Source organism: Acanthisitta chloris, unplaced genomic scaffold (genome assembly GCF_000695815.1).
Source record: "Acanthisitta chloris isolate BGI_N310 unplaced genomic scaffold, ASM69581v1 scaffold14726, whole genome shotgun sequence".
In the NCBI taxonomy this organism is placed as follows: Eukaryota; Metazoa; Chordata; class Aves; order Passeriformes; family Acanthisittidae; genus Acanthisitta; species Acanthisitta chloris.
The window spans coordinates 316-13,278 of NW_008679862.1; the positions used below are offsets into that span (position 1 = coordinate 316).

At 52.3% G+C, this 12,963-nt stretch overlaps 1 protein-coding gene across 1 annotated transcript; it reads right to left on the reverse strand.

The window, feature by feature from the left end:
• Positions 1–876: 876 nt before the first annotated feature.
• Positions 877–11,297, reverse strand: BAIAP2L2 (BAI1-associated protein 2-like 2). The gene is made up of 14 exons (XM_009077493.1): positions 11,259–11,297; positions 10,221–10,296; positions 9,836–9,922; positions 8,696–8,757; positions 8,334–8,405; positions 7,611–7,727; positions 7,104–7,250; positions 6,477–6,629; positions 5,913–6,051; positions 4,946–5,168; positions 3,943–4,014; positions 3,428–3,608; positions 1,775–1,815; positions 877–952 (listed from the first exon to the last, which is right to left on the reverse strand). Exons 1-14 carry the CDS (start codon positions 11,295–11,297, stop codon positions 877–879), a joined length of 1,485 nt encoding a protein of 494 aa, XP_009075741.1.
• Between the last annotated feature and the right edge of the window lie 1,666 nt (positions 11,298–12,963).

Here is a 12,963-nt window from a genome sequence, read left to right on the forward strand (position 1 = left end):
CCTCCTGGTGCCCAACACATCCACCCTGGGCTGGCTGCTGCCTTATCTAGAGCCACAGCATTATGGTATCTAACGCTACGACCGGGCATAGCCATCACGGTCCCAGTGCTGGCGAGGAGCACATCTCCTCCTCCTCCTGCAACCTCTGACCGAGGTGGTGGACCAGCCATTGAAATGGCTACAGAAGCCACGTTCTCCATTTTATTTTAAAAAATTCATAAATTTCCCACAGGACAGTAAGTGAAGGAGCAGGGCAGCAGTGCTGGATGTTGTGACCTCTCCCTGCCTTGCTCAGCAAGGCAAGGGTCCACACTGGGGTGAGAAGGGGTAGGTGCTGTTACAAATGGACATGGTTGCCAAAGGGGCTAAGACCAGACCACATCAGCTGGACCATGTCACTGAAAATCTTCTCATGGCTTCCTCCTTTTGGGGCTTCTTTTTCTGGTAGCAAAGGAACTGTTTGGTGAGAGTCAATCTCTGCCCACAACAAGTCCAGCAAAGCTTCACCTTCAACATCCTAACAGCACTGCCCCATGCTGCAGATGATATTACCCGTCAGTCCCTCCACCTCCCAGATCAGCAGCATCCCCTCTCCCAGACCACCAGCACCAGTAACACCAGACTTCTCCACTCAAGTTCAGTAACACCACACAAGGAGGAGCTACAGGAATCAATCAAAAAAAAAAGCAGTGGGGATTTGCTGCTGGCTAAATTACACCAGACAGCCCGGTGAGACTGGTGCTGACATCCCAGAGGTAAGGGAGGGGGGAAAAGAGAGGTCATTCCATGAGTGGCAGCACTAGGCTGCTGCCTAGTCAGTGTATCACTTGTCCTTCTCCTTCTCTGCTGATATTCTTCACCATCTGCATCCCTACTTCATCGGATGACGGGTGCCGAGCGGTCATTGGTGACTGTGGGACGCAGCTTGACCGTGGCAAAGGGGTTGGTACCTCTGGAAAGGGAAGAGAAACAGACAACCATCAGAAAATATGCATATGCCATGCAGGGATCCTTCTGACCAAGCAAAGGCTATTTAGTCCTGTTGGACAATCACCTCTGTACCAAAGAGGAGAGTGTGGTAAAGTTCATTGCAGAGTATGTTTTCTCCCTCCCTATCACACTCTGCTGCAGGTTCCCATGTGGTTCCCCTTGGGCTCTCCTCAGGGCTTCTCACCCTCCTTCTTCTAGGGACACTGCTAGGGACACTAGCACATTGCCGTTGCTTGTAATGGCACTCTACACTTGTAGCCCCTGACCCTACAAGCAAGGTGCCAGGGAGCAGAAAGAGGTCACAGCACCACACCAGAAACATGGAGATACCAACCCAGCTGCAGGGGGAAGGAAAGCAGGGATGTATGGCAAATCTCATCTCCACAGACCTGACTCATCAAAACTAAAAGCCATGTACCTTATGTCTCAGCCCTTTCCAAGTAGGTAGAGCTGCACAGTCGTGTAGCTCCACACTCAGGCTGTGAGCTGCTATTGTGGCTCTTCCAGAATGGATGGGAAGGAGCATGCAGGCCTGGACATATGCTCAGGGTGCTCAGGTCCTGCCTCATTTTATTAGAGTTAGGATAGAGCCTTCCCAGTCAGCAGAGGCCAGAATGAACCACCTCTGTCTCCCGTCCTAGAAGGTGGGTAGCACATTGCATTCCTTCAGGCACTTCCCTGTTCCTCCCACATTTGATTATCAAAAATATAAAAAAATAATAGTAGTGTAATAATGCTTCCTGCTGTCTGATGATTCCAGAGTGGAGCTTCACATCTCACTCACCGTGGGAAGAGTTCAGGGGGCTGGTCAAATGTTCCCGATTTCTGCAGTGAAAAGAAAAGCAGCAGTGAGCAATCTGGGGTGGGGATTGGAGACAGAAAAGTGGGGCAGGAGGCACTGCACACATGGAGGAAGATTCCATAAAACACTTAGATGAGTCAAGAGCCAAAGTCCTATTAATAGAGCTTTGATTCATTCAAGCTTTGCAAAACCCCACAAATTCCCTGCTATAGGTAACACCCTGAATTTTGTAGTGGTGGGGTTGTCCCTACACCACAGGTTCCTTATTCTTCTAGGGCACCTCCCTTTGTCTTTGGGAAGAAATAGATGGCGCAGATTCCCAAAGTGTCACATCTGAAGAGCACAGCAAACAGTGACAGTCTGAGCTACATTTCACCCAGCCAGCACAGCCAGAGATGCCCCCTCATGTTGCCCACACACCCTGGCAAAGAGTTTATCATCATGTGCTTCCTGCATCCACAGGGGACTCAAGAGCTATACCTATCTACCCTACATCACATCTTGCTTAAATGTGTACAAACCTGATAGAGAATGATGGACCGTAGGCCCTGTGGCCCTTATTCTTGGCCAGTGGATAGTGAAGGGTCAGGGACAAGTGGCCTGCTAAAGTACACCATTTTTTGTAGCTGGTGGCAGACAAGAAAGCCACACGTGGCTCTCTGTGATCCAGTTGGGAAGTCAAACACACATCCATTTGCTCATGGCTCAACTGGAGGATGCCTTAGGTGCACATTTAAAGCAAGGCTGAGTCTTTCCAAACTTCTAATGAAGCTCAATCACTCTGCTATGCTACTCCAAATACTTCATTGCTCAATCCCAGGTCTATACCTACACCCTAGCCCTGGGACTGGATGAAAACCAGTGACCCAGAGGAACAGAGAGGCTGCACAGCCTGTTCCCCTGTGTTGTGCAGCCTGAGGCTACCTGAAACCACAGAACAAGACATAAAGGGGAAAAAAGACTAATTAAATGATGCAGTTTTCAGCTCTTTGAGCCATCTGATTGCGTGCAACCTCGCACTGGCCTGGAGCCAGCAACCAGAGATGAGGTTTCGCAGCCCTCTATGAGACAGAGCAAGTAATGCCCCATGAGCAGCACCATTCTTCCCTCTCCCAGGTCCTCACCTTGAACTGTTCTCAACTGTTCTTTGTTCTCTCCAGTCAGTTCCCCAGAACCAGAAGCAGTGATAAGTGGAGGGTTAATAAGCCTTGGGCTAGAAACAACTTGTTCTAAGCACAATGGCTGTGCCCTCGACCTTTGCTCCCAACTTTTCCTTATCCCAGGTGTGACTTTAATCCAACCCTTGCCTAAATGTAGAGGAGGAGCCATATGAAGCTCCCCTCCATTCTCTGAAGGGAGAAGAAGGATGGCATCTCTGTTAGCTGGTCACCCACTCCCAGCCTGGCCTGATCACTCCATGGTCCTACTATTAGCAGAAAGAGGTGCTGCCCTGGAGCCACCAGAAATCAGGCTGGGAGGTCATGGAGAAAAGGACTGAACTGAAGGGTCCCTGGTGAGCAAAAAGAGAGAGAAATGAGAAGGGCAGGGGCAGAAAAACAGAAAAAGTGTGTCTTGGAGGACAAAAGTCAGATGTGACCCACTCCACATGCACCCACCAGTCACTCCTGCACTCACCTTGGAGACAGAACTGGCTGGGGTGGCTGTCCCACTCTGGTGACTGCTGGCACCCACCGAGAGGGGAGGTGGGTTCGGCACACTGGGCTGGGGAGCAGCAGGCCAGTAATTGCTAGAGGAAGAAGTGTTGGGATGGTCCAGGATGTCATCCATACTGTGACTGCTTCGCAGTGGGAAGGACCTAAGCAAGAGGAGAAGACAGTGGAATGTGAGTTGAAGAGCAAGGAATAGGGAGCAGCACAGGTGCTAGCCACAACATGGGATGTCTCTGAAGGAAATAGACATGGGCTGGACTGGTCTGGTCACAAGAGCCTTTGAGAAGACATTGCATGTGTTAGGGGAGCCACCTAGAGAAGCCTGTGAGGTCTCAGGGCATAATGAGGCTCTTGGCAGATACTCCAGCATGGGAGCCCTGCAGCTTTACATGGGGCACACCCAAAACAATTACCCCACTGGCACTGCTGACGTACCAGGAGCCACTCCAGCTCCTGCCAGGCTAATTGCCCTCCTGTTACCTGGTGTCTGGCTCCTCCACCTCCCTCGCATCCTCCAGAGGCTTGACATAAGCTTCAGGGAACCAGCCGCACCTTGGGCACAGGAACAGAGACAAATGAGGTTCATGCAACAATGCTCTGTGGTTCTTCAGATCCAGCAGCCCAGCAAGCCTGATCTATGCCCATCCCACACATCAACCAAGCCACTGCTGCTGTTCCCACATGTGACAGTGTTCCTGCACATCTTTGACCCACAGGTGTGGCATGGGGTTGTTGTGAGAAAGACTTTGAGCTTGGAGCAGGACTTGCTTATCTCAGGGGCCATGCAAAATCTGTGCTCCTGGCAGCAATGCCAGGGCAGTCCAGGAAGAGATCCTCCAATCAACCACAATCACAAGGAAGCTGTGAAAAATGCTTCCAGGGATTTCACAGCAAGTCCACTCCAGAAACCACCCCACAAAGGAAAGCATTGCTCTTGTTCATCTCACATCTCAGTGTGAGCATTCCGGCAGAGCACGGTACAGGGATCCCATACAGAATGGGGCAGCCTTTGCACAATAGGCGTCGGCCGGCAGTGCCACAGGGAGTAATTCAGTAAGCACTGGGTGCAGCAGTTTCCATGCCCTGCCTGTGCTGGAGGCTGTGGCAGCAGCTGCAGCGTGAGCTGAGAAATACCAGGCCTCTCAGGTAACTCCAGTAGTTCATGGCCCTGAACTGGATCCCATGACAGGAGTCACTCAGTCATGCAAGCCAGGAGGGGGCCACTGCATCACTGCCTCTTCCCCCTAAAGCCCCTGGAGCTTCTTCAGGCAGTTCACCCACACTAGCCCTGCCCAACCACGTCTCCTCTGCTTGGAGAGCCTCCAACACTGAGGACATGGCAATGTCCAGCTGAAATGGTGGGTGAGACACAGTGCCCAGGCCACACAAGGAGGGAAGGGGGGTGATAATTTTGGCCTTAACCCTCCCAGCTCCAGACCCCACAAGCCTGCATCAGGCCAACTGACACTCCAAAGTCACATACGTGGACGAGCCCTCCAATCTGCCATACAACCAGCCGTTCTGCGCGTCTGGCATCAGCACAGTGATGACATCCCCGGAGTCAAATCGCAGCAGAGTCCGGTTGACTCCCGTTGTGTGGGGCACGATAGCCTGCACTCTTGTCTTGCCACTCTTCTTGCCTTCACTGCTGCTGCTGGCCTCGCCAAAGGAACCCGAACGGGAGGTACGGCCGGTAGGGAGCAAACCTGTGGGAAGGCATTTGAGGGGTCCCTCAAAGGGACCAGTGCTTTCCCAGTCAAGTAATTACTCTAGAGGAGGAGTAAATGGCCTTTCTCTCAGGGAGAGAGCAGGGCTTAGCATGGGCAAAGCATGGTAAATATCTTGCAGGAGAAAATCAAGCCAAGCTGAAACCACCTGCTTTGCACTATTTGACCAAATGTCTAGAACACAGGTACTGCATGCTCTGGTGATGCCCTGGCTGACAGCCCTCTTCCCAGCTTCACTAGAGCTACCGACTGTGTAATTTTTTCTCTCCCCCTGCCCTTTTTTACCTTTTTAAACACATAGGCTGATATATTTCAGGAAGGAAAAGCAGGTGAGACGTAAGTGACTGAGTTTTGCAGTACAAGCTAATAGTTAATCTGGTAGCATAAGGGAAGGTGCTTTACTCAAGTGTGAACTCCAGCAAGAACCAGTGCTTATGGTTCAGAGTCTTGAAAATTGCATTTGTGGGGGTTCCCCACATCACACTGCCAGCCAGAAAGCCTGGCCTTGCCCTGGATGGACCCTGCCCTAAGGCTGAGCTCACCTTCTTCTTCAGCCTTGCCCTCTCCAGCTCCCATAGGCACCGCCCTCTCAACATGCCCAGTAATGCAGCTGAGGACTGGTAGTCTGATAGAGTGGTGGTCCCTTCACAAACCCAACCCTCTTCTCAGAGAGGTCCAACCCCTGTGTCTCCCCACAGCACTGCTCCCAGATATGGGTCATACTGGCTGATGGTGTCCTCCGCAGTGGCCGCCTGGGGGACTCTGATTGAGGAGACAGTCTCACTTCTGGTGAGTCCGGAGAGAAGATGCTGGATCTACTCCCAGTCATAGAAGAAGCAAAGTCCCCAAGGGGTCTCTGGGGCTGTTGGAAGGAAAGGAGGATGAACATACATCCACAGGGGCTGTGTTAGGCAGAAGATGTTCTGAGAGATATGCAGTCCTTCTCAGAAAGCCAAAAGGTTCCCCCATTGCAGCCCATATATATATGCTTCTCTTGGCCAGGAAAAGCCATAGAAGCTGGACAAGGCAGCAAATACCATGGTTGGCCAAGGATTGGCCTTACTCTGCAGCCTCACCACCACAGAATCATGGAACAGTGTGCGTTGGAATGGACCTTTAAAGGCCATCTTGTCCCAGCCCCTGCAATAAACAGGGACATCTTCAACTAGATCAGGCTCCACCCAACCTGACCTTGAATGTTTCCAGGGATGGGGCATCCACCACCTCTCTGGGCAACCTGTTTCACCATTGCACCAAACAAGGTAAAGCTGTGTGTGGGCTTCTCACCATCTCGAGGTGGCTGGGTGTGTATGGTCCTGCTGGATACCCCTGGCTGTGGGAGACTGCCAGCAGCCCATGTGAGTGGCTGTTTGAGGGGTTCCTGCTGGCCTCCAGCTGCTCCTTCCACCGTGGTGCCTTTGTTTGGATCATGCTTCGAGCCTGGGGAGAAAGAGAGAGGTGGGGGTGATGGACAGGGCAGCACAGCTACAGAGGGAGCCTAGGGCTGACATGTGTGTTAGATAAGAGACCAGGTCCTCCCACAATTAGGTTTGTGGGAATACCCAAATGGTGTCCTGCAGGAGTGAATTTCCAGGACGGCATCCTCCAGCAGAAACCCCATGGCCACAAAGACCCTGATATAAACACCTGCATCACTCTTCCCTCCGCAATCACTCACACACCTAACTAGCCCCATGTCAGTGCCAATATCAACCCAAGCCATGTTCTCCCATCCTAGTACAGTCAGCCTGAACCTCACAGCAAGAAATGAAATAGTTTCCTGCCCAGTCCATGCGCTGACATTGCCTTCACCTAAGGGGTGTCTCAGCCCTTACTCCCTCCTCTCTGCATGCCCTCCCTCCAGCCATGCTGCCTGTTCCCCCAGCTCAGCTCCCTGGTACATCAGGGCTGTACCCTGCTGTAAAACTGGAGGAGAGTGTTGTAGAGCAGCTGGTGCTTTTCAGCCAGGAAGCGATAGCGGCGTTTCTCCTCCAACTCGGCCTCCCTCTGGCTCTCAGAGAGAAATGCCTGCATCTCTGAGCGCACTTGCATCACATTCTCCTGCATGACAGGGCAAAAAGGGAGGAAGAGGTCAGTGCAAATCCAGCAAAGTGGGCTCAGCCCATCAGCTTCCCAGTCCACTCCCAGTGCTGAAGCAGTACAGAGAAGCTAGGGAGTGCAAGGGATTAGGTCCTTGCACAATGAGGCTTCCTAAATTCCTCAAAGGGAATTGCAAGAGTGCAAGAGTGAGCACCCCAGGTCAGTAGCAGCCTGTAGAATAGAAGTTTCCTACTTTCTAGATAAGCCTGCTGCCTTTTGAACATCAGGGGAAAGTCCTTGGCTAAGGTAGCTGACGAATCAGCCCTAGCCCCAGAGAAACCATCCAGGTTTCTTTTCCACCTCCCTGCAATCACTGCTTACCTTCATCTCCCGGGCATTTTTATCACGAGCCCTCTCCATTCTCCACAGTTCTGACATGCACTTATCCAGTTTGGCGGCTCTGCGCTGGTACTCCAGTTCATACTGGGTCTGGCTCTCCTGTCAGGGAGAAACCAGGCTCAGTGAGGAACCAAATCCCCAGCCACACTGTGATACAGAAGGAGTTCTGGTCTGATGTGTGGTTGGACTGCTGAGTCCAGCTGAAATCCAGCTTCACTGGGATCTCTGATAACAGGTCTTTCTCTTCATTTTGAATGGCCCCAGAGTGCTGATGAACCTCAAGATCTCAGGAGTAAGAACTGACACCCAGGTCCCCCAGCACTGGGAGCAGGACCCCAGGCCTTTGCCTCCCTCCATGACACTACCCAACAGCATGGCCAGCTGGGTTACAATGGCACAGGACCCACAGCCATGCAGAGGCTGTGGTTTGGGGAAGCTGGGAACTCTGCTTTTGGGATGCCGGGCCTCTCAGCCCTGTTGAAGCATTTGGCAAGTCCCACTGCATAAAGAACAGCCACCTGCCCTCTTTAGCCCTCCATCATCAGCCAAACAATGGGGTTTGCTCCATGATGGGAGAAGTTAAGCTCCCTTAACTTTTGCTGAGGAAAGTCAAGGAAACACCTCAAGTGTTCAAGCAAAAACCCTTGGCTGGAGGGGAGTAGGAAACAAGGAAGGCTAAGTAGGAGAAGGGAGTTCATCACTCACACTGATGAACTGTACATCCATTTTGCTGTTCTTCTCCATGTGCTGCAGCAGGTCCACATGGAAAGTCTGAGCCTGAAAGAGGTGAAGGAGCCATCACTCTCATCCCTTTGCTATATGGAATGTTGCATACACTGTGGTGAGGGGCAGCTCATAAAACTTGCTGAGCTAGTGACTCCCTTGGCACTTAGATGCACCGCCAGGCTCTGTAACACTCCTCTGCCACCTGCAGCAGGGATATCTGGGAGGCAGCACCTGCCTTCAGGCACGTGTGAGGGCAGGTGAATTCACTAGACACTGATAAGCTGTGGTTAAACAAGTCCCATTATTCCCCACCTTCACCAGCCCTCGTGAAAATGACTCACCACAACTTCCATGTCAGAGCTCAGCAGTCTCTGCATGTCAGACATCTGCATCAGAATTTCACCTTCAAGGAAAAAGGAGAAGGTGAAAAACTCCTGGGGCCATTTTCTTATGTGCCCAGAAAGGCAGAGCAGCAGTGCACAACTCAGGCTGATAATAGACGCATGGATGTGAAAGTGCAAGAGATATTGCAAAGCACTGCTCTCTGTACCCTGAGAGAGGCTGTTTGCCTTCTTCCCCAGACACTGCCAACATGAGGTTGCTCCAGCCCACAAAGCTGCTGGACCAGCACACTCTGCTACAATCCCAGGTGCCAGCAGGAAGCTTCACCTCTGCTGTGGGCTCTGGGTGCTGGGTTTTTGCTCTGCTACAGCATCTACAGACCCCATTTCTAACCCCAATGGCACCCTAGCTGTGGTGCATGATTCTGGCTGTCCCTTCAGAAAGCAGATGCTGCTGCTGCTGTGCACGGTCCTGCTTCACTCAGGGTTGGTATTATGAAATCAGGAAAGGAACCGACTGATGACAGGGAGCAGAGAAGCTAGCTGAGAGGTGCAGATGGCAACAGGAGTCTTCAGAAGGGACACATCTGCTGGAAGCTTTTTACTCAAATGTTTAGTAGATCAGTTCCCCAGAAATATTTTCAGCAGTCATTAGGCTGCAGAGTTATTTGTGCTGCTGAGTGTAAGCCCCTCAGACCCAGACCGCTATTCCAGCTGGCTACAGGCACAGGAGGACAAGACCCCATCAGCAGTTGCCAGTGCATGCTCTCCAGCTTTTCTCTCATGCCCCCAAGGAGGAGCAAAATGGTCCCTCCATGCTAAAAATTTCATAATGGGGCAGGTTGTCTCATCTGGGACTGGCTTCCGTGAGAGGTCCATCACTGGAGGTCCATCCCAGGAGCTGGGCTCAGTCATTGAGAGAGATACAGGGGAGAGTGCTGGGGCTGTGGAGGATTTTCAAGGACACACAATAAATTTAATTCTCACTACGTGGACAAAGCCTGGTACAGTGAGACACCGTTTATAGAAGATGCCTTTCTTCTCCTAATACCTGGAAAGGAACCAGCTAAGAGGGAAAAGTCAAAAAACTGTAACTGTGGCTCATCACAGGACAGAGGATGATGTGCAGGAGAGTCTTACCTAGCATGTGTGAGGAGGAGCTCTGCAGTGCTTGCTCCCCAATCTTCTCAATTGCCTTAAAATACACTTCAGCTGCTTTGGATAATGCTGTGAGGAGACAAGAGGGGAGGTAAGGGTCTGGCCTGCCTTCCCACCATCACCAGCCCCAGGAAGCATCACACAGAACAGTCACTCCTGGTACTTTGTCTATAGGCAAGTGCACCCCATGTCTCCCCATCTGTGGCTAATAACAGCAGCAGGTCCTAGGGCAGAAACACGCTTAAGAGCAGCTCAGGACGCCAGAGGTGGCAGATCACCAACCCTGCCCTGGGTGATGGCACAGCAAATGCCCAGGACAGATGCAGCAGTATGATCTGGAGCCCTGACTATCCAGGACCCCACTCACCATGGAACGCACGCAGGTAGTTGTTCCCCAGGTACACCAGGTTCTCCAGCGCAGGGTTGAACTGCTGCAGGATATTCTGTGGCCAGGCAGAAGCATTGTTAACACCTCTTCCCCATACTTCAGAGACCTCAGCATGTCAATGCCCTCCCGCTGTGGTTTGGCTGGGTTGGAGCTCCTCCAGCCACACCACTGGATTGCTGTGGTGATGTACAGCCGAGCACAAAGTCAGCTCGTTGTGTCCGAGTTAGCTAGAAACTTTGACTGTCCTAGTCTTCCAAAGCCAGCCAGGAGAGCAGCAGTGCCAGAGGGAAAGGCAGCCCACGGCAGAGCCAAGGGGTTGCCTGAATGAAGTTGGCCTTCTCCCAAGGTCCCACACCCTCTGCAGGCAGGGGAGTAACTACAAAGGGACCTGAGCAGCATTTTCCCTCACCTCTGAGCCAGCCTGGGTGAGGACCACTGCTTATTAACCAGGCATGAACACAACTCTTCCCTGGCCAGGATGTGGTGCACTGCCAGACTCAGCAGCTTAGTAAGAGAAGGGATGGATTTCTTCAGACAAGCCTCTCTGCTTTTACTTGCTGTATTTATCAAAGGTGTTCACTGATTACAGAGAAGACCAGAGGTTGGAAAAAGCAATTCCCCCTTCTGCCAGCCCTCACCACCTTTTTTCAGCAATGTTGTGTGTAGTGAAGCATTTAAGAGATCAGACTGCTCTTCTCCAGTGAGGGGGAGAACAGCAGATCAAACACTCCTTTCTATGGGCCACCAAGGTGTGTCACTCTTCATGCTCCATGTCCAAACCACCCTGGTTGCCCAACTCCTTCCCGGATCTGCCTTTAGGACCCACACCACCCTTGCCTCCTGCCAGCCATCTGCTTTCAAACACAGCCCAGACCCCATAGAAGCTGATGCAGTTCAGCTAGGGAATGGATTCAGCCCTCAGCTGTCCACCCAAGGGAGCCGTTGGCTGAAAACAGCTCTTCTCCCACCTAAGTCTCCCCTACGCAGACAGGAGCAATCTTCAATGCTGACACTCACCTTATAGATGGAGATGGTGGATCTGTAGGACAGATCCATCTCTGGAGCCTATTCCCTCTCCCCCAGGGAAGCAAGGAGCAAAGGAGAGCACAAGGTGCTATACTGGCCTGGATAATTCTGCTTCTGCACAGCCGGCTGGATGGAAAGAGCTCGTTACGGGCGAGGAAGGACAGCAGGAAGACACAGACGTGGTACAAAGGGAATGGAGCACTGCTGGAGTTTAATAATTCACCAGCTGAGGAGCTGGAACTTGATCTTTGGAAGTAACCGGACCCTGGGAGAGAGGAATCCTGCGACAGCCAGCAAGACCATGTGACAGTTTCCTTGCATTATTGATTGCAGGTTGTTACCCATCTCTCCCTGCCCTGACACCTGCGGAGCAGGCCACCTGCCCAAGTAACTGCCTGATGGCTCGCTGCCTCCGGCACTGCCACTGCTCAGAGGTGCCTTGTTCAGACTTGCTGTGCTAGTGGAGCATCTTCAGGTCTCTCTTGTGCAGGCATCTCACTAGCCAGGAGAGCTTTTGAGGCAGCAAATAGCAGCAAGCAGAGGGGAATGTGAGAAAAGCTCAAAATAAATTGCAGCTCTTCCCTGACCACTATTCCCCCACCCTAGGCTTCAACCCTCTAGCTTTTAGCCTCCCTCCCACTCTGAGTCTCAGTGAGACCCCCCCTAATGACAGGGACAAGGTTCTGTCTGAACCTTTTCTGAGTTTCACTTCTGGTGAGCCAGGACCAGCACTGTGATTGCTCCCAGGAACACACCTGGCAGAGAAGGACAAAGCAGAACCCAATCAGAGCCTCCTCTGACAGCACCCATCCCAGTCCCAGGGCAGGGGGCACAGGGCTCCCAGCCTTTTGCTCAGGATGGGTCTGGAGGTCTCCGGGGGACACAGTGCTGCAGCCTGGCTCAGGCAGGTGAGGAGCTGATGAATGCAAACTGGGCTGCACTGCCTGCAGCCCACACACTCCCCAGCATCTACTGGCAGCAGAGGAGCAGGGCAGGCTGTTCACTGCTCCCCAGATCAAGGGCACAACAGCTGAGCATCTCACAGGGCCCTTGCCCTGAGCCATTATATTAATGTCAGAGCTTACAGAAGGACTAGAGGTCAGCCAGGTCCCATATGTCTTCGGGAGGTGACAAAGGTGGGTACAGCCCTCTATGCCAGCCCCAGCAGGACAGGAAGGGTATCCTCTCCGCCTGGCACCTTCCTTAGTCAGACTGGATACACCAAGCTCATCCTTGGCCAGCACTGGCACCGATAGCTGGGAGAAGGCATTGTCACAGCTCACACATATGATTACTTCATAGCCTCCTAAAGGTTTCTGACCACCCCCACTCCCCTTTCCCCAGCTGCAGGAACAGGTCCACAATTTCTAGAGACTTTGGATTTCTGGCTCAGGCAGCAGCCAGCTCCAAAAGAAGAGGAAAGAGAATCTAAGGAGCTTCTGATCACTGAAACCATGCACAGCAGCAGTGGGATCTCTGCTCCTCACCCTTCCCCCCTCTCCAAGAAGAGGCAAAAGAAGCAGATGCAACACAAGGGCTTTGCTCACATCTGGTTCTTGCTGTTACATCTATTGGAAGGAATGAGCACACTGCTTAAGGGCACTGCATCCTATGCTGCTGTGCTGCCTCCTGGCTCCCACACAGGAGCTCAAGTCAGCCAGAGCTGTGGCACAGCCTCTCACACAGAGCCCATCCC